The sequence below is a fragment of the Procambarus clarkii genome, chromosome 70 (genome assembly GCF_040958095.1).
Source record: "Procambarus clarkii isolate CNS0578487 chromosome 70, FALCON_Pclarkii_2.0, whole genome shotgun sequence".
NCBI lineage: Eukaryota > Metazoa > Arthropoda > Malacostraca > Decapoda > Cambaridae > Procambarus > Procambarus clarkii.
Window position 1 is genome coordinate 17643586 of NC_091219.1, and position 19413 is coordinate 17662998.

The window sequence follows — 19413 nt, forward strand, 5'->3', positions numbered from 1 at the left end:
TTTATGAAGGTCTCTGCTACAGGCCTCATCTTCGGCTACTTTCTACACTATGCCCTACCCGACTCCGGCAACAAAGAAAGTAGAGTCGACTCCACTAAAAGCACATAACACGCATCCTCATCTCATCCCATCATGATGTGCCATGCCGTTTTTAACATCCAACTACACTAAATAAACATAAAACTATCATTCTCAACGTGTTGCCCAAAATTGTATTGCTGTACATGTCCCTTTGACGGTACAGTATAGGTCTCCATGCTTGGACAGAGTAAGTCCACTTTTTTGTTGGGCACTTGGTATTTTTTTCCTTTGAGCATTTTAAATTTTTTGTTGGACATTTTGGATTTATTTTGTTGAGCATTTTAGAATTTTCGTCGAGCGTTTTGTATTTTTTTTTTGGGGGGGGGGCGTCTTGAAATGTTTTGTTGGGCATTTTGATTTTTTTGTGGTTTTATTAGGTGTGTGCACGCATGTTAATCAAGGATTATGAGGGAATGGAGAGAGCACCATTTGATAATGGTAAGACTTGCTGCCTTTATGATGCAGGGAACCAGGCAGCTAATCTAGACCTGTATACTACTGTAGTAGGCAACATAATAGTGTCAATGTGTACTCACACCCACCCACTCAAATCAATCAACAATCACCACAATTCACATACAGGAGTACTTACTACCACCCACACTGTTCTCCAGACAACACAAACTGCCAAAATAAACAAAAACAAATCCATGAAAATCTATATGGTATATCCCCCCCCCTCCTCCCCGAGAAAAAAAAAATTTAATTAAACCAAAGTACAGTATTCCTTTAGGAATACATTGATGAAATTTTCTGTACAGTACAATGTAACCAAAGCATTCACATTTTAAACAGCTTTTAAGATCGAAACCAATTGCAGAAAATTGGCTTGCGCAAAAATCACTAGTTCTTGCAATGCAAAATTATTACGGCAGCTTGAACCTACCCAGAATTAGTATTCTTGTGTAGATAAGTGGTTATCCTGGAGAAATATTGCAAAAAAGTAGCTTTCTTTTCTGATCTTGCATGTTACATTCTTACACAAGACTTTTTATTTAAATTACACATCTGATGACTAGGTAGTATTTAAAAACGACATTAATAAAAGCATGTTTATTTTTGTAGGTCATTTAGGAAAAGTAAAAGGTAAACCACTGCATGTAGCAGCATACAATACTCTTTGTAGATGGCCAACAATAGGCATTACAGTTTTGTAACATGTGTGAAGTAAACAGAATGGTGCTCAAATTTTTAGTCTATTTTGATATTGAAAATATGCGCACGCACGAGCGAGTAATTTTAAAATACACAAAGATATAGTATTATAACTGCATCAATGAGCACTAATCATACATGAATTTCAATACATATGAACATAAAATCTTTATTAAAAATTATTATTTTTTGTATTTGTATTGTCCCAATAAATCATTTACTGTAGACAAACTAATAAAAATTACCTATCCAGTAAACATGTGTAGAAATTGGTGTATGTTCAACCTGTAACGTTGCATGTAGATCCTTGGCAAACATTCTGGAGCATGATATTTAGTGTTCCTTCAGGTGGTTTAATGCTAAAAAAATTCTTCTAACATTGCACTAGGTTTTCACATGAATTGTACTATTACATACATCAGAAATATCAAAGCATTAATAAAATTTGAGTTGTAGAAGATAATAGATACAATGGACAACAAAGAAGGATGCAATGTCTCTGCAACAAGATGGAAAAACAAAAGGAGGAAAAAATAGAAAACGGAATTCCAATTACATTCCCAGTATGTGCTGCATTGCTCGAGAAACCAAGCTGTCGTTCTTCTTTGGTGTGTTGACTTTGGGTATCACCTGCAAAACAAACCATATCAATTTTCATTATGGCAAGATGTAAGGTTATGGTCCAATGCTACAACTGCAGGTTGAATATTCAGGGCTTCAAAATCATATTAAACTACAGTACTAAAAGTAATCTGTTTTGTACAAAGTGGTGTTCATTAAGGAAAATAAATAGCCATGCATCAGGAAATTTAGGAAGGTACCAATCTGTCTTACCTGGTATATCGAGACAAAAACCAAACTATTTTTACACACACTCGAAGATAAATAATGATTAAACGACTTGAGTTTTGTTTGTACTTGGAGCTCTCACTTCTAACACTATCATAAACCTTAGTCTATTAGTTTTCTCTGTAGTAACATGACCCACAAATTCTTTTTATAACCTGGGTAGATAAGAAATGGCACTCAATCAACACTCCCTGTCCAGGAATTAAGTATTTATTAAAAGATAATGCCAAGCTGGGAAGATTATCTAGCAATGTACATAATACTACATATTGTATTTAAAAGGCGATATTCGAAAGGTACTAAATATCACTCAATGTTAATACAAGAACAAAGGAAAACAAGGCAAGTGATATCAAAGGTAACCATAGATTCTATCGAGGGCCATGAAACACCTGAGGCACATTAGGGAAAGCAAGATTTACATATGTTCATTCTGAAAATCAGGACATTCTATAAGGAGGTGCATAACTAAGTGGGACAATGCAGTTCATATACTAAGGAGTAAGATGGTGTTCTATTAACACTTTTTTTATCTCGTGACACTTACACTTAAGTACAAATTTTCCTGTCAATTGATAATTTTTGATTGATAGACTATAATTAATAATCCCCCCCCCCAACTTGTGTAGGATATGACTAATGGGAGAATTCAATTTAAACACAGTCCACTCAAACACAGAGTCCACTACCAAAATTAATTATAAATTAGAATTCATTAAATAAATAAATTAACCAATAATTAAAATAAATAAAATCCAACGAGTCAGAATCCCCCACAACTGTATTGTGAAAATGCATTCCCTGATCACAGAAAAAAAAAAAAAAAAAAAAAAAAAAAAAAAAAATTAAATTACTTTGGCTGTGGTGAAACCAGGAAATCTCTCTGTCATGCATGTATGCACATGCAGGAAAAGGCAAGATGGGCATCACCACAAATGATGCAGTGAGCTTGGAGAACAACAACTGACCTTGACTGGCCAGATGTACCACACAAGGGGCAATAGAACACCTCACTATTACACTTCAAGGTTCCATACCCATATTTCCAGCATCTATTGCAGAGGCATTGAGAGGGGGGCCCATTTCCTGAATGGAGCATCTGGCACTAGCAAGAATTATCAAATGACGGGACATTCCAACAATAAAAAATGGTCTTTACTCCTCTAAGGGATTGACAGTGACAACTGTAAAGGGGTTGAGTGAATATTATCAATCTGGAGGATAGGATAACCTTGGCCTCAAGGATGACAGCATTTAATATCCTCATGGCAGTCCTGTCCCCAGTTGCAACATGGTGTGGGAAAATGACTATGCTGGCCTTTAATTTGACATTTTTGGAGACCCGAACCAGGATCTCGCCAATGCAAGACAAGGTAGCTAGGCATTTGGCTACATCCTTACAAGGGGCCTCGATGACATGGGCTAGTCTGGATGGGGATTAAAGGTAACATATCCACAGTCAAGATATTTCTGTAAGAGTAAATCATCAGGATGGGCGAGGTCATTGTGACATATCAAAATATTCAGGTACAGAGGGGCAAACAGATCATGGTGTGTAGCAGTGGTTGAAAGAAATGCACAGGTTTGATTGTGAGGACAGCACTGAGTACCACAATTAAGAAAGGGAGGGGGGGTTAAAAGGCACAGTTGTAATAACCAAAGTCCCTCCAAGTGATGAGCTAGTAACCACTGGAGACTGGGGACTTGGGAGTCATGCCTACCAAGAAGTGGCAATGGAATGGAGAGGATCAGTAGGGTGAAGCAAAGATGAAGCTGCATCTGGGCCAACCAAAGCCGGAGCTATGGAGCCCGATTTTCCATCACAGTCTGCCCCATGAGCCTGAGTGAAGGAGTGAGTTCGTTTACCAGACATCCAATTTTTTTAAGTTTGGGCCTCAGAGCCAAGAGAACAACATACCAGGACAGCAAGGGTGGCCGAGCGCTGGCTGGTGCAGGAAAGTATGCGTTGTCCAAAACCATTGTTCCCTTTTTTCAACAGAAGTCCTACTGCATTGCACATTTTCCAACACCAATGCATAGAGCTGTCTCCCTCTAGCCCAACGCAGACACCCAAACCTATCTCCAAGAACGGCTCTTTGCATGCGATCCCCCGGACAAGTGGTCCAATGATCCAAGTGGGACCCCTACGTTGGTTTCCTTCTCATGTACAATGCCTGGAGGGGCAAGAGAGGAGGCAATCCCCACCAACCCCAGAGAATCATATACAAGTCCTCCTCAACACAAAGCAAAATCCTTGAAGGGGTCCCTGCTCACAAAGCTTCACTGCTATAGTAACCGAGTTGCAATTAGATTTAATATTGTTTTGATTAATGCTGTTCAGTGACTAATACCTGAATAAAATTAATCTAATAGGAGATGTATTGAGAACAAAGCTGACTTTGGTAGACATCTGGAACACATCCTAATATTTCCCACAATGTTAGCCGACATGTACAGTACTGTACAAGATTTTCCAAACTGAGGGTTGTTACTTTTTAAAAGTAACCTAATTTATTGTGCCTATAAATCTTTTATTTAAATTAAAATCTATTTTAACATTACATAATAAAATTTGTTGCATAATATGCATTGTATTTTTCCAATAAAATTTTCATTCTACAAATATACAATGTTTTGAGGAATATATCACTACATAGTCCTAAGAACATCAGAATAAGGGAAACTGCAGAAGGCTTATTGGCTTATATGAGGCAGCCCCTATTTATATCCACCCAAACTCATTCACCGTGTCTCTAACCTAACCTTGAAAACTCCCCAGAGTCTATTATATTACCAAGTAATTTGTTCCAAAAATTAATGTAATTCCCAAACCAATATTTGCCCAGGTCTTTTCCGAATCTAAATTTACCCAATTTTTATTGATCGTTTAGTGTTCTATTTTGTCTAGATACATTTGCATCTTATTAATATCCCTTTGTTACATTAAAACCTTTCATCCATTTGTACACTTAACCATGTCAACTCTTACTCTTTGCCTTTCCAATACTGTAACTGTAAATTAAGTTTTCACAATCAATCTTCATATTTCTAGCCATATATTCATATTTTTCATATCTGGCCATACACAATATTTCAGACTTATAATTCTGGGGCTCTGTACCTGTTCAAGTGAATTACGTCCATATTAATATATGGCAATCAAACCTGAACTGAATTTAGGTGCAATATACCTGTCTTTGTACAGTATTGTTCTACTAATCTTTCCATTGACCTATAAACACAGGTATTTTACCCTGTCGTACCTCAGTCAATTGAGGCAGTGTCTGGGATGCTCCCGGACACAGGTTCGAATCCTCGTCACGGCACGTCAAGTGCTCTTGTGGATTTGTTCACAGGTATGGAGTGTGCATTGAATGATTATCTTGAGGTTATCTTGAGATGATTTCGGGGCTTTTTAGTGTCCCCACAGCCCGGTCCTCAACCAGGCCTCCACCCCCAGGAAGCAGCCCGTGACAGCTGACTAACACCCAGGTACCTATTTTACTGCTAGGTAACAGGGGCATAGAGTGAAAGAAACTCTGCCCATTGTTTCTCGCCGGCACCTGGGATCGAACCCAGGACCACAGGATCACAAGTCCAGCGTGCTGTCCGCTCGGACGACAGGCTCCCCAACTGAGCAGTCATGTGTCATGGACACATGACTGGTGCAGGAAAGGATTTAAATCCTCTCACACTGTAAATCCATCGTGTGTTACATTTAACAATGTGAAACCAAGTTTGGTTTAAACATTCTTTTCTCAAGAGTGCATTCCTTACAAAGCAAAGGATTACTGTATATACAGTATTATAATTTATGAGTAAACTAATATAGTCCAGAATAATTGGGTGAACAATAAGGCCATGAATGTAACTGAAAGGCTACTTTCCAAGTCTGAACTTGCATAGTAAAAAGTTTAAGGAATGTACTGTTGTAAGGTGCCTAGTCAAGTTCAGTAAGGTAACGATTGCTCCTTTGTATTTATTTGTAATAAATTAATCAACAATAAACCCAATACTGAACCAAAAGCATGACATTTATTCTAAACTACAATCGACCACAATCCCAATTGTCAAACACTAAAATATTTTTCTTTGCTTCCCTCTTTCCTCCAGGAACTGAACATCCTTAAGGAAGTGGCAACACAGCATCAAACTGAAGAGAGGAGACTTTCAGCCAGCTCCCTTCAGCTGTCAGAAAACTTTAAAAAAAAAAAAAAAAAAAAAAATCAACGTGCCCACCCAGCACTTCTAAAACAGAAACAGCACCTATTAAAATAGACTATGGCTATTTTTTCACAAGTATTTGCTTCGGTGTTGCCCGTTATTTGTTTTTTTAATTCCACCAAATGTTTAATTTACCAAAATGTAAATGTAAGTCATCTAACATACCTCGTGTTCAGCATGAGCCGTCTGATATGCCTGAGTCAGAGGCCTCATATTAGCTTTCGGAGTGCTCATTAGGTGGGAATTATCAGGAGACATCAGGCTGCTCAAGTTAGCTGACATGTTCTCTTTATCCCCAGTAATTGTCTGAAATAGTGCAAGAATTACTAAGTTCACAATTTCATGAATTAAAAATTCATGTACAGAACATGAAAAATGTGAATTTCTGAAAGGAGCTCACAAAACAGACGATGCACAAGTGTAAACAGATACAGTACTGTAATTATAAAAAAAGCAAAACTGAAAGATTAGATTATATTATACATGTATGATTATATGGGATATGCAGTGGGTCCCCAGTTTGGCCCTAAATAGTTGCCCCATTTAAGTCTTGGGAGTCCAGGTTGACCTGCTCTATTTCGGTGCCAGAATTTTTGTGGGAGCCACAAGAGGCTCCCCAGAAAACAAGCATTGAATGTAATGAAATGCCAATGTCTAGGCGAGCTCCGGTGGCTCCCTGACACCCTCCCTTCCCCAGGGTGTCAGGGATGGTTTTTCCCATCATAGAACTGAGGGTGGAGCAGCCGACTGGTCTGGTCTGCCTTCCTCCCCCACCAAACGAGGGAGGTGGTTGGACGAATGAGCTTGTGCTAGTTTCGTAACTTTTCGACTATGTGTTTATATTATTGGGGAGTTCTTGTGGCAAGTTTGAGGCACTGATACTTCCTTATAAACAGCAGCAGTATGTTTTGTCTTGCTGACTTTGTGGACGCTTTCCCCAGTGGTGACGGACATTATTAAAATTCACTGACAATTTGATCAGTGCCACTACTCTTATGCACCTCTTTAGAGGGGTCCAGCTTCTGGCTCATTGTCCCTGGTAGGCCTAAAAGAACTCTGACTGATGGCAACTAGCAGTTTGTGACCATGTCAACTAGTAGCTTCAGGGAGCCACGAAGATCCCCCAGAATAAGTGAACCAAGCCAGGAATACCGCTTAGCACCATCAGTGTCAGGATATTAAAATTATCCTAAATAGCTCTTGGGATGCCAATGAGAGGTAAGATATTAGACAAGCAACATCAAAGGCATTGTTCAGGAGTCAATGTTATTTATGTAACATACTATCTAATGCATGAAAGTATACTACACAGTACAATAAAGTTATTATAGTGTTTGTACTACTTCTGATCTCCGTACAATATGTTGCCAAGTCTTAACTTAAAACCGTTTGGTGCTAACCCCCACACACTCGCTCTACTTTTCATCTGCATCCTCTTATTCAGTTTCCTCAGTCTAAACATGCTATTCTTGTCTACTTCATCAATTCCCCATATAATTTTAAATATAATGATCATGTATCCTATGGTTTTCTCTCCCAATGATGTTAGGTTTAACTCTCCTAGCGTGTTCTCAGTCTAGTTCTCTTAGTTCTGTAGTCAGTCTTATGGCAAATCAAGACCATATAGATATATTCTTATACTTCACAAGCTGAGACTTTCATGCAAAAGCTACTTACTTGATGACTGGCCCCCACATAGGCTGTACAGTGTACTGTGTAAGGTTCTGATTAATTAATTAGGTTCCTTAAGGCCATTCTTTTGACTGCAGCTTCATATAATATGTAGCAAATCAAGACCTAATTACAACAATTTTATTTTATGGGGGTTAGCATGTTTTTATTGTAGCATGATTGGATCCTCCTGTTATTTTGTAATCATCCTGTGATGTTGCTTTTCTAATGGGCTTTGCATCATCTGCATCCTTCTACTCTTAGTTAATTACATATATAATAAACAGCAACTCTGAACTAAGGAATGAACTTTGCATGTATAATCTGGCTTTCACTCTTCTCCATTCTGACCTTCCCTCAATTGCAGAGCCCCAGACTACTACTAAACAGGAAAGGACCACTCCTCCCACCTGAGAAAGAAGGCTATGGTCAAAGCTTGGACAAACCCTATGAAAAGAGGATCAACTCTCAACCTCCAACTCCATTTCAGAAATATAGCCTACCATATTTTCCCCAGAACACACACTGCCAATTGTTTTACATAAATATTCTCTATTACTACTGAACTGGTGAACAGGGGTTTACTAAATATACAGCAATAATTGGGAATATTGTGTCCCTAATTACTGTACAGTACTATTGGAAAAATAATCAAGATTCTGCCATCATATTCATAATGAAGCTGTAGAGTTTATCATAGACGGCTACCCAATTTTAGTGTTATGCTTTTGATAATGACTCGTGTCACATGACAATTTTGTTCATCCAAAGCAAATTCAGGTTGTGCCAAATGATGTTTTTAATAGAAATTTAAGGAAATTGGGTTATGCTTTTACAGTATATCCTACTACCAAGCTACCTACTACCAAATCCCAAGATTTGACATACCGCTGGCTATTATTAACATATAAATTGATTAACCTTGTATATACAAAAAATGAATTAGAAGAACTTTGGAGCATGTAGTACCCTTTATTTCAAATATCTTTATTCAAAATATTATGTTTATGACATTTTGATATTTACTTCATATCTATTCATCATGCCAAGTCCTACAAAAAAATGTAAAATTGTGGTACAACTCAAATTTCAGGAACTGATATAAGTAACAGAATTGAATTAGCAATTTGAAATTCTGTACCATATATATCCAAGGAATATTTTAGGAATTACAATGTGGTGATCCAGAGAATTGAACCCCCTAACCCCTGCACTGCACACCTGTTTTTGGCAAAAACTTCATAGTGCAATTGTTAAGGTCATATTTTTGTTGTTTTTATAAATGTTCAGGTAAAGTTAATGTCAAAATGTTTCCAAACTCCACCATTTGCCTTTCAAGTCACAAAGATTGATAAAAACATTAAAAAACATTAAAATATAGCCCAATTAAAGAAAAAAAAAAGCACCATATCTGAAATCCGACACATAACATATCAATACTAAATATTACTAATCCAATATAGCCAGCCAACCTGGTTATACTACTATATTTACATTAGACAGTAAAAGTTTAAAAGAGAACGGGAAACGTGATATCATCAAAACAAACATTACAAATCTCTTATTCTTTAACTACAGTCTAGTGATTTAGAATTAATAAAAGTGTTCACTATGACTGGATATAGTATCATTATCAATAAAAGTAAAGCTTAGCTCCCAAAGTCCATAAGACAGAATATTGGAACCATAACATTGGCGGAGATGCTCGGAGAGGGAGCTAGCTAGTCATTGTGTGTGTATTGTCACGTGAATCCCCTGCATAGCAGTGGAACTGCCTTTTTCCCTCACCTTCAATGCCTCTGCACTGGAAGTCTACATCTACACCAGCCCAGATGAGTCGTCAGTCCTGCCACCTCTCCGTACTCCCTAGGGCCTGGCACGGCCTGGCACGGCCTGGCACGGCCTAGTATGACTCAAGAGGCAAGCCGGGCGCCTTTGCTAACCGGTAGTTTGCCTTCACAAACAAGCAGTTAGCCGCCTTCAATGGGCAGTGGTACAGCTCAACACAAAGTCACCGCCAGCCACAAACGAGCAGTTTGCTAGTAGACCAAATATCCACCTTGCGTTGACACTGGATGAGTCATCACCGCCAGACTATATAAAGGGCATCACCTCCCTGGAGAAGCAGTCTCTCTCTCAGTGCTCTTGGATCACCTTGGCCCTCCTGCAACTCCATCTGAATTCAGCCAACGTCATATGCTGGATGCTGTGGTGGAATGGTAGTCTTCAATGGTAGCGTTCCCGCAGCCTGGTCCTCGACCAGGCCTCCTTTTCGTTACATATCCCAAGGAAGCAGCCCATAGCAGCTGTCTAACTCCCAGGTACCTACTTACTGCTCGGTAACAGGGGCATCAAGGTGAAAGAAAGAATTTGCCCATTTGTCTCTGCCTCCACCGGGGATCGAACCTGGAACCTCAGGACTACGAATCCGAAGCGCTGTCCACCCAGCTGTCAGGCACCCATCAGTAGAGCTGGCCGACATACATAACCTGTGACATCTTACATGCTTTGGTAGCTGCCATTACAGAGCCAGGCGCCATTACATGGCACACCCTAGACCACTTGTGGCATAACACACAATGTTGGAGGAGCAGCTCTCACACTGCCAATACAGGTCATAACTACTCAAAATAGATAAGCTTTCACAGTTATACTAATATAATTATAACACTAGAACTAACATTATACTGTAGTTTACTCAATACCACCATATGTGGTATAATCTATGTAAAATTAACTGTAAATGTATACATGTCTTATTTATCACCACCAATTGTGGGATAAGCTGTGTATATTTGACACCCCCCCCCCCCGACTGTGTGTTCAGGTGAAAACAGGCAGGCTAAATCTTAAAATACAGTCCACTTAGAATTATAGTTCAATATAAAGTAAATACAATATAACAAAAATATTCAAAATAAAAAGCACATTTCTTCCTGCTAGGATTACCCCACACACCACTCTCAGAGCACCTTAAGGCACTCTGCGCATTTGAGTGGTCAAGGGTTAAATGTCTTGCGAGACTCACCTTATCACTGCAAGGCACGACTCCAACCATGATATTTCCACTGAACACTTTCCCATTCTTACTCAGTGCTTTTCTCGCCTGTAGTTTCGTCTGAAATTGACAATTGTGGAATTAGTAAACTAAAATTATCTATTTATATTAACAAGTTGATCTTAAGAGTTGGGATAAGATCAGATTGTTGGGTGCAAGTGCATGAATAAAGGAAACAGGATAAGCATTATAGGACATGTACAACTGTAATGAGAAATTATCAGCATACTATTATGGCTTAACAGCAGTACCATATATAATTAATATACACACTCTTTAAAATTTAAATATTTCTAAATATTTGTCCGACATTCCCCAAGCTAGAGAAACTACAAAAATATCCCCTCAAGAAGAATAACAAAATAATAGATCGGGGAAAGCTAATGAACATTAAGTTAAACAAGCAATTATGCTATTACTACAATGAAGATGCATAACACTTAACATATTTCAACAGCATGTTTTCCTACCTGATACTTTAAATGCATCCAGTTTCCTGTGCCAGGATTGCGGTGCTCTGTGATAGTGCCCAGCTGGGTGAACTGAGTTAGTATATATGAAGCTGCGGCAGCTGGGAATCCAAACACTGTTACCCAAGTATCTTCCATGGCATCACTTGCAGATCTAAAAGTAGTTGAAAAGAAGAAAAAATTCCCAGTTAATAAACCTCTGGTAGATGGCAATGTGTCAAATTACCCAAGACAATTTCAAATTATACCAATATAGAAAACTTGTCAGTCAAACATTTTACTATAGAGAAAGCATATATTCCCAATCCATTTGATGCTTGTTTCTCTTTCTTGCACTAACTACAACATATTTTCAATGCCCTTTAAATTAACATTGTAGTCCCATTCTCTTTAGTTTAATTTACTTTTATTTTTTTGGGGGGTTTTCAATATAATTTTCCTCTTGTGTGCTCTGACTGAGACAATCTGAACTGTTACCACACATTGCAACTGTTTTAGTTTAAGACGTGATGTATGCTTTGGAAATACTGTACAATAGACAGCCAATCCATGGAATGATTATTTACATATTTTAAAGAACCTTTTAAATGACCAGCATATTAAAGTCTACAAGAGGCCAACTCTTATACAAATTAATGTGGCCAATTTTTTCTGTACCTCTAACTTTATTTTAGACACAAATATAAATCTGTGATAATACAGTAATTTGATCAATATTTAAAGTTGTCATCACACTACCTCTGGACTCACAAGCTCCCACTTGCTGGCAAGATACATTTTGAAATCATTTTTGGCTTGATTTATTCTAAAACATATAGCTCTATGGGGTTAAACTCATTTCATACATAAGTCAACCAGCTCATGAAGCATGCATCTTCTGATGTTTTGCAAGCTGATTTAGCAATGTAAACATGAAGTGTAGAGACAGTCAATATTGACACGTTTGAAAGATTCTGTATGACTGGTAATTCAAGTTTCTGTGTAGGAAGAGTTTGACTAAACATTCACAGCACAATCCAATCAACTGTAAATTGTTATCAAACTGTACTTCAACATTGAATGTCAATACAGTACTTACACTTGTAATGGATCTTGAACAAGAAAACTGGAATGATCTCTGGAAGGTGTGAAGACACTGTTGCTGTAGGCCGACTGCGAGGCGGGGACCAAAGGTGAACCAGGTGTACCATAATAACTTGGGGTTCCTTGTGCTCCATATGCTTGTGGTCCAATTGGAGTACCTGGAAGGGAATGCTGCAATGGTGAAAATAACTATACACACATCCCCTAAAAGTAAAGTTCTCACATTCTTTATTATTTATATCCAAATTCAGACTAATACTTTTTGTACTCTTTTACTATGAAGCTGCACTCCTACCATTGTACATTGTAGGCACTGCCTTAAAAAAAGCTTACTCCACAGTCTGGAAATTTATGCGCCTCCAGAAATAATTAACTATTGAAAAAATAGACATGTTAGTTTGTGATTTGTAGACTATTTCTGACAAAATATGTCTTGCCAATTAAAGTTCAATTTGCAAGTATGTCCCATTTAACATGCTAATTTAGACATACCTAAAATACGTTGATCAACATACGGGCTTCCAAGACGTGCAGAGATTGGAGACTGAGGCAGAGAAGATGGGCCTCGAACACCTATTAGGCCTTGTGTTGGGGGTCCTCCTGGCTTATCTGGTCCTAATCTAGAAGTGAAACAAAGTTAATTTTACAAGAAGAAACATTCTGCAAAAGATTAATCTCTAAATAGCATGACACACATGTTGACTCCAGCTGATATATTATATCAGCATGTTGGCTCCAGCTGATACAATGTTCAATGTTATTTTGTAATCAGGTCACCACAAACCTTGGCCTATGTATAATTTCTTCAGTCACTAAGTACAGTAATTGCTTACTTGATACTACAATAAAGCATTTTAAGTTCCCATGGGAACTTCAACAGCTTTTGAGAAATTGAAATGCACATCACCCTGTTAAGGTCTTCCTTTTATTTCAAGGAACACATTTGTCAATTACAATATTTATGCAATTTTTTGTTATAATATGTATAATACACAGCACAGTAATTTGATAGTTTTTCTGGGGGGAGGGGGGAGCCCATATGGCTCCCCGGAGCTTACTAGGCTGATATGCTAATGTCAGACTTTGGCATCAGTCATGTGTACGAGTTCTTATGGGCCTACCGGGGACCACGAGCCAGAACCTGGCTCCCTCTAGAGAGGCAAGGGGTGCAATGGCCTATAGAAACCCCGTGTAATTGGAAGCATTCAATGTCTGCCATCAACTGGGTTAGGCACCCAGAAAGGTAGGCGTCCCAAAACAAACCCCTATTCTGGTGAAGATTGCAACCAAAAGCCGAACGAGTGGATAGAACTCCCCAAACAAAATCGAGCAAACTAGTATGATGTCATCCGTCGTCGCGCCGCTGTCTGAGCAGCCCCCCCCCTCCTTGGGAGGGGAAAGGGGCAGCCCCAGACCTACCGCGCCGGCGATCCACACCCCAGTTCCGAGGCTGGATGTCAAAAACAAGCGAAAAAAATGCCAACAGGAGGGAGTGGAGGGAGGGATGCCGGGGAGCCTCCGGGACTCACCCAGAAAATGGCGTTTCATTACATTCAATGCTGGTTTTCTTCTTATTGTAGTTATAAATATATCCCAGCATAAGAATGTGGTAACTTCCCCCATCTCATCCCATTACCCAAAACTGTGGAGCACAGAGTCCCTTGTCCATGGCAATAGAGGGTTGGGAAATTTTGGCTGGCAACCCATCTTGCTAATCACCTTCCAGTGAAGATCAGAATTGAACCTGGATCTAAGACTTGTGCCTGACAGTACCCTAGAAAACAAAGGCAGGCTTATGTGTATGTGAAATGTAGGGAAAGTATATGAAAAGAAATGGTGAAAGTTTTAAAGAGGGAATGTTTGTAGTACAGTATTAGAAGAAGCATTTATGAGAGTAGGGAGAGTAGGCCCTGTAACAAATAAAGAGGTATGGGTCAATGAATGACCTCTCTTACTGAAATTCTAGGTAATCGTACAATACAAGAAATCCTGTGGTAATTGTATATGCTTCATGTAATAGCAAAATTAAAAGTAGTTTGTTGAGTCTAGAGAGTAAGATTGGTATGATACCAATAAATTGCAAAAGCTATGGGTGACTAATTATAAAGTGGGAATGTGCAACAAGCTGATACGATGGGTTTACTTAGTGTGCAAGGAGTAATAACGGCCGCAGATCAAGACATATTTGAATTTTAAGGAAATGCAAAGGTATGTGGTGCAATTGATTAAACAATAAGGGAAAAGTCACTGGTTATGCACTAGAAGAAAAGCATTTTTTAGTATGGTATGTATACGATACAAAAGAGAAGTAATATCTTGAGGTATGTCAGATGCAATTCTATGCAAGATAAGATAATTTTCATGGAAAATGGTGACATCACACTGATATGAAGTGGAAAAAAATAAAAAAATTAAGGAGAAAGTTGGCTAACCAGTAATGACAGTTGTAACTCTTATATATTGAATATATTATTCAAAGATTTACACAGAATTGTCTATAAATATTTTATGTACAGTACACAGTTACCTGGAAGGAAAAAATGGGTCTTTCATTGGCTGCGGAGATCCTGGAGAGGACACTGATGCCGATGACGAAAATTGACGGGTTGTTTTATTTGGGCTGGCACTTCCACCACCACCTAAACGTCCACTCTGAAATTTTTTAACTTGGTTTAAAGCATAGCATCAGTTTTGGAGGAATATCACAAATCTAAATCAGCACAACAGTGTGAAGAGGAAAATTGAAGCTTCACCAGATAGCCAAGATCCTTCAATCAGTGATGTTTCATCAGCTGGCAGTCAAAACAGACCTTGCCAAGCTCATGTACTCTACTGCACAGTAAAACCAAATGGGGAAAAACTGGTGAAAATACCTGGAGAAAACTGATATAATAACAATGTGGTTTTGGATCTGGAAGATCCTGTGTAACGAATCTACTTAGTTTCTATGATAGAGCCACAGAGATTCTACAGAAAAGAAATGGTTGGGTTGACTGCATCTATTTGGACCTAAATAAAGGCTTTTGACAGAGTCCCACATAAGAGGTTGTTCTGGAAACTGGAACATATCGGAGAAGTGACAGCGAGGCTTCTAACACGGATGAAAAATTTTCAGACAAAAAAATGAGGCCAGAGGCAATGTATCAGACTGGAGAAATGTCATAAGTCGAGTACCACAGGGTTCAGTTCTTGCACCAGTAATGTTCATTGTCCTCAAAAATGACATACCAGAAATAACACAATTATATGAATGACCCCCCCCCCCCCCACACACACGATTTGATCATGTTTACAGTGTTGGTGGGGTGGAGCCCCGGGTTACAGATAGGAGGAGGGTGGGGAGGCGTTTACTCCTGAGGCCAATTCAAAATGGCAGACCACTAATACAGAGAACATGTATTTTAATTTATTTATTCATGTAATTATACCACTCCACACTTTAAAAACAGCCAACTTTGACAAATAAGATAACTCCATCATTCAAGGTAAATTATGTTGTGGTTTTCTATATTATTCAGTACATCCCAAAAATTCCCAAAAATATTTGTTTTGGGACGATTTTTAATGGCCTGGGAACGCATTTCCTACTGATAGCAATGCACCTATGGAAAATCTTGATCCACATTCCAAACAAATGCTTTATAAACATCGTCTCAGAACATAGCTCTTTTGTAATTGGGGAACTGCCTATAGTAAACAGTTGGAATACAGGTTGAGGTGGTGGAGGCCATAACCGTCAGTACAGTAGTTTCAAAGCGTTATATGACAGTGCTGGGAAAACAGGACACCACGAGCATAGCTTTCATACTGTAACTACACTTACGTAATTAGTAGTGTTCTATTAGGTTAGGTTATGTTACTTTTCAAGAACTATTGATTTCAAGATGTACAATATCAATCAAGAACTACAACAAGGTAAGCTGAAGTTTCCAGTTTAAATTGCAGTTCTGGTGAAATTTTTTAACTATAGTGTGTGGAAATTCAAATTGTGATGGTTGTGGTACAAAAAATTGCAAATACTGTATGCTCATTTTTAAACTTTCCCAATAAGAATTCTGCTGATCCTGATGTCAGGCTTATCCGATGGGGGGATGAGAGGTCCTTCCCATATTGTCCGGATAAGTGAGCTCATACAGTATATATATATCATTAAAGTAATGCGTTCCTTTAAGACAATGATATTGATCAGATATACTCACTGACGGAGAGGCTATATCCCCCATGAGAAAGGAGGGAAGAAATGTGCTGGGTGTTGTGCTGGCAGGCGGAGCATGGGGGGTGGCTGTCGGAGAACCAACGGGGCTGCCCAAAGTCATAGGCTCCATCTGTCCAAACAAAACATTGCACAAAAATTAAATTCCATTAATCATTAAAGGGTAATCAAGGGAAGCATTCCCATTAGAGTCGTTTCTACCCATGTATTAATAGTACACAGTAGGTTCCTAAGGTATTAAGAATATTAAAAATAATAGGCCTACTGACTCATATGTAGCCACTTATTTATATACAAATCTGAAGCACAGTATAACAGTAGGCATATAAATGCCAACAAATACTCTCAAAATTGACTAGGTTAAAGTACCATCCCTCTTAAAATAAACTATCCCCAATAAAAAATATTTTAAAGCATTAGGGTAAAAGTTCTGTATTGTAAATTCAAATACTGTAATTGTTCTCAAGATAGCATCACTAATGAAACAATGACAAAAAATGGAAAAATTGGGTTCTTTAATTTAGGAGATGAATATCCAGGGGACAATACCCATCATTCTTTTGATGAGAATACTTAAGAGTGTATTGTATTGTATTGAGTGTATTTTTAAGAATACTGACTATACACTATATTGACTATATTGCTGTATTGTAATATCAATACATTACTGCACCTACAGTCCCTGATAAAATATGGTGGATCAAACACTATTCATATACTTTTGATATCTCCAGCTTATCCTTTACTTCAATCGCCTGTGGCCAATTGCTTAGTGACCAGCTGTACTATGTACAGTAGTAGAACAGATCTTGCCCTATCTTACCCCCTGTCTGTGCAAGATATATGAGAATGTATGCCCAGTATCACCTGTGGTTGTGCTCAATAACTCACTTCAGTACTGTGTATGTTTACTAACAGATCTCTAACCCTGTCCAAGGAGGTCAAAATAAAATAAAAAATATATACACTGGTTAGCGCCATATAAATGAATGGCTACATCTGTGAAAGACAGGAGAAAAAAATATCCTTATATCCATGCCAGCAAAACTATTTGACACCATAGTATACACTGGCTGCCACTTCATAATTATTAATTGTTTAATGATGGTCCCCATAGTGCAGCGGTAACACGCTCGTCCCACACTTCGTGAGTGATTTGGCCAGGGAGGATTGATTAGGCAGCGATCCTCAACTGTACGCCTCTGTCCACTCAGCAGTGAACGGGTATATTTGGTTTTTAAACTGGTAGGTTATATCTCAGGGAAAATCAAGAATCAGAACCTGCCCAAAATGCTGTGTGTGATAGTGGCTTTACAAGAATGTAAGAGCTCTTGTATATATAAAAAAAAAATACAAATAAAATGGTGTGATTATGGATGTATTGTTATTGCTGCTGTATGATTTGTCAATGGAGATTGAAACCTAACCTAGTTCAACCTAATCAAAACCAGCCTAACCTAACCCAACTGAGCCTAATACAGCCTAGCATAACAATATGTATGGATAATATGTATGTATGTAGTGTGTAATATGTATGGTTTTAACAAAACTTTCTTCCTCGAATCGTTTCGTGTCCCAAACGACCATACCCAGACCTACAGACCCTCCCCAGGATGCAACCCCCACTACTGACTGACTGACTAACTCCTGCATACCTACTTACTGCTAATTGAACAGGAGAATTAGGAAACAGGACAGGAAACATGCCCAACCATTTCTGTCCCTGCCCGGGATTCGAACCTGGAATTTCCGACTGCAAGTTGAGAACGAACAGGACTGTACTACTAGTTACCTTTAATGTTCAGCATGATCCACCCCCACACCTATACTGTCATCATACCAAGAGCATTGGGCTCCAGCTCTCGGGCCCATCATGGTTGGTGACCTAACACCATGTAGCTCTGGGCCAAAAAAAAAAAAAAAAAACTGCATCGCACTTGACCATTCAAAATGACCGTCTCCAAAGGGTCCATGAGCAGAGTTACCTCAGTAGAACAGGTTGTGGTGACCCAGGAGGCTAAGGATGACCCAGGAGGGCAAGGGATGACCCAGCAAGTGAAGGGGTGACCCACAAGGCTCCAGGAACAACACTTGACTCACACGTTCAAAGCTCCCTCACTGAGCGCCTCGTGACGTCACAGCTCGCGTTAACATATACATAAATCACAACAAATTATATTTTTATTTTCGTAAGGTTAGATTAACATCAAGTTAATGTTCGGGTCGGAGTAAGGTAGAAAAGTTTGTTTTAAAGAGCTGCGATGACGTAGAACTTTGAATACATACAGTTCTACGTTTACAATTGTACAGTCGGATTCGTTCTCGATGGTCAAATCCGGGTTCGAATCCCGTGTGGCGTTTCCTATCATCTTTTTATTTATTATTTAATTATTTACAAGAAGGTACATTTGGTTTAGGAGAGTACAGGGCAATGAAGTTTTACTTTCTTGTAAAGCCATTAGCACGCATACCGTTTCGAGCAGATCCTTAATCTAACATATAATTTTAAGAAGGTAATTTCTATTAAAATAAAAAAAAATTACAGGTAGATTGTAAGAATAAAAATACATTGTAAGAGAGTATAAAATGTAATTGTAAGAAAGTATACA

The 19413-nt window shown here is 38.5% G+C and overlaps 1 protein-coding gene across 2 annotated transcripts; it reads right to left on the reverse strand.

Moving 5' to 3' along the window:
* Window positions 1-1119: 1119 nt before the first annotated feature.
* Window positions 1120-19098, reverse strand: LOC123775290 (nucleoporin NUP35). Of its 2 annotated transcripts, none has more exons than XM_045770309.2 (9): window positions 18790-19098; window positions 16791-16916; window positions 15119-15243; window positions 13084-13211; window positions 12587-12749; window positions 11509-11662; window positions 11009-11098; window positions 6475-6615; window positions 1120-1866 (listed from the first exon to the last, which is right to left on the reverse strand). In XM_045770309.2, exons 2-9 carry the CDS (start codon window positions 16914-16916, stop codon window positions 1789-1791), a joined length of 1005 nt encoding a protein of 334 aa, XP_045626265.1. In that variant the 5' UTR covers window positions 18790-19098; the 3' UTR covers window positions 1120-1788. The 2 variants fall into 2 exon arrangements, with proteins under 2 accessions (XP_045626265.1, XP_045626266.1); XM_045770310.2 differs by lacking the exon at window positions 18790-19098 and adding an exon at window positions 18597-18616 and having other exon boundaries at window positions 1645-1866.
* Between the last annotated feature and the right edge of the window lie 315 nt (window positions 19099-19413).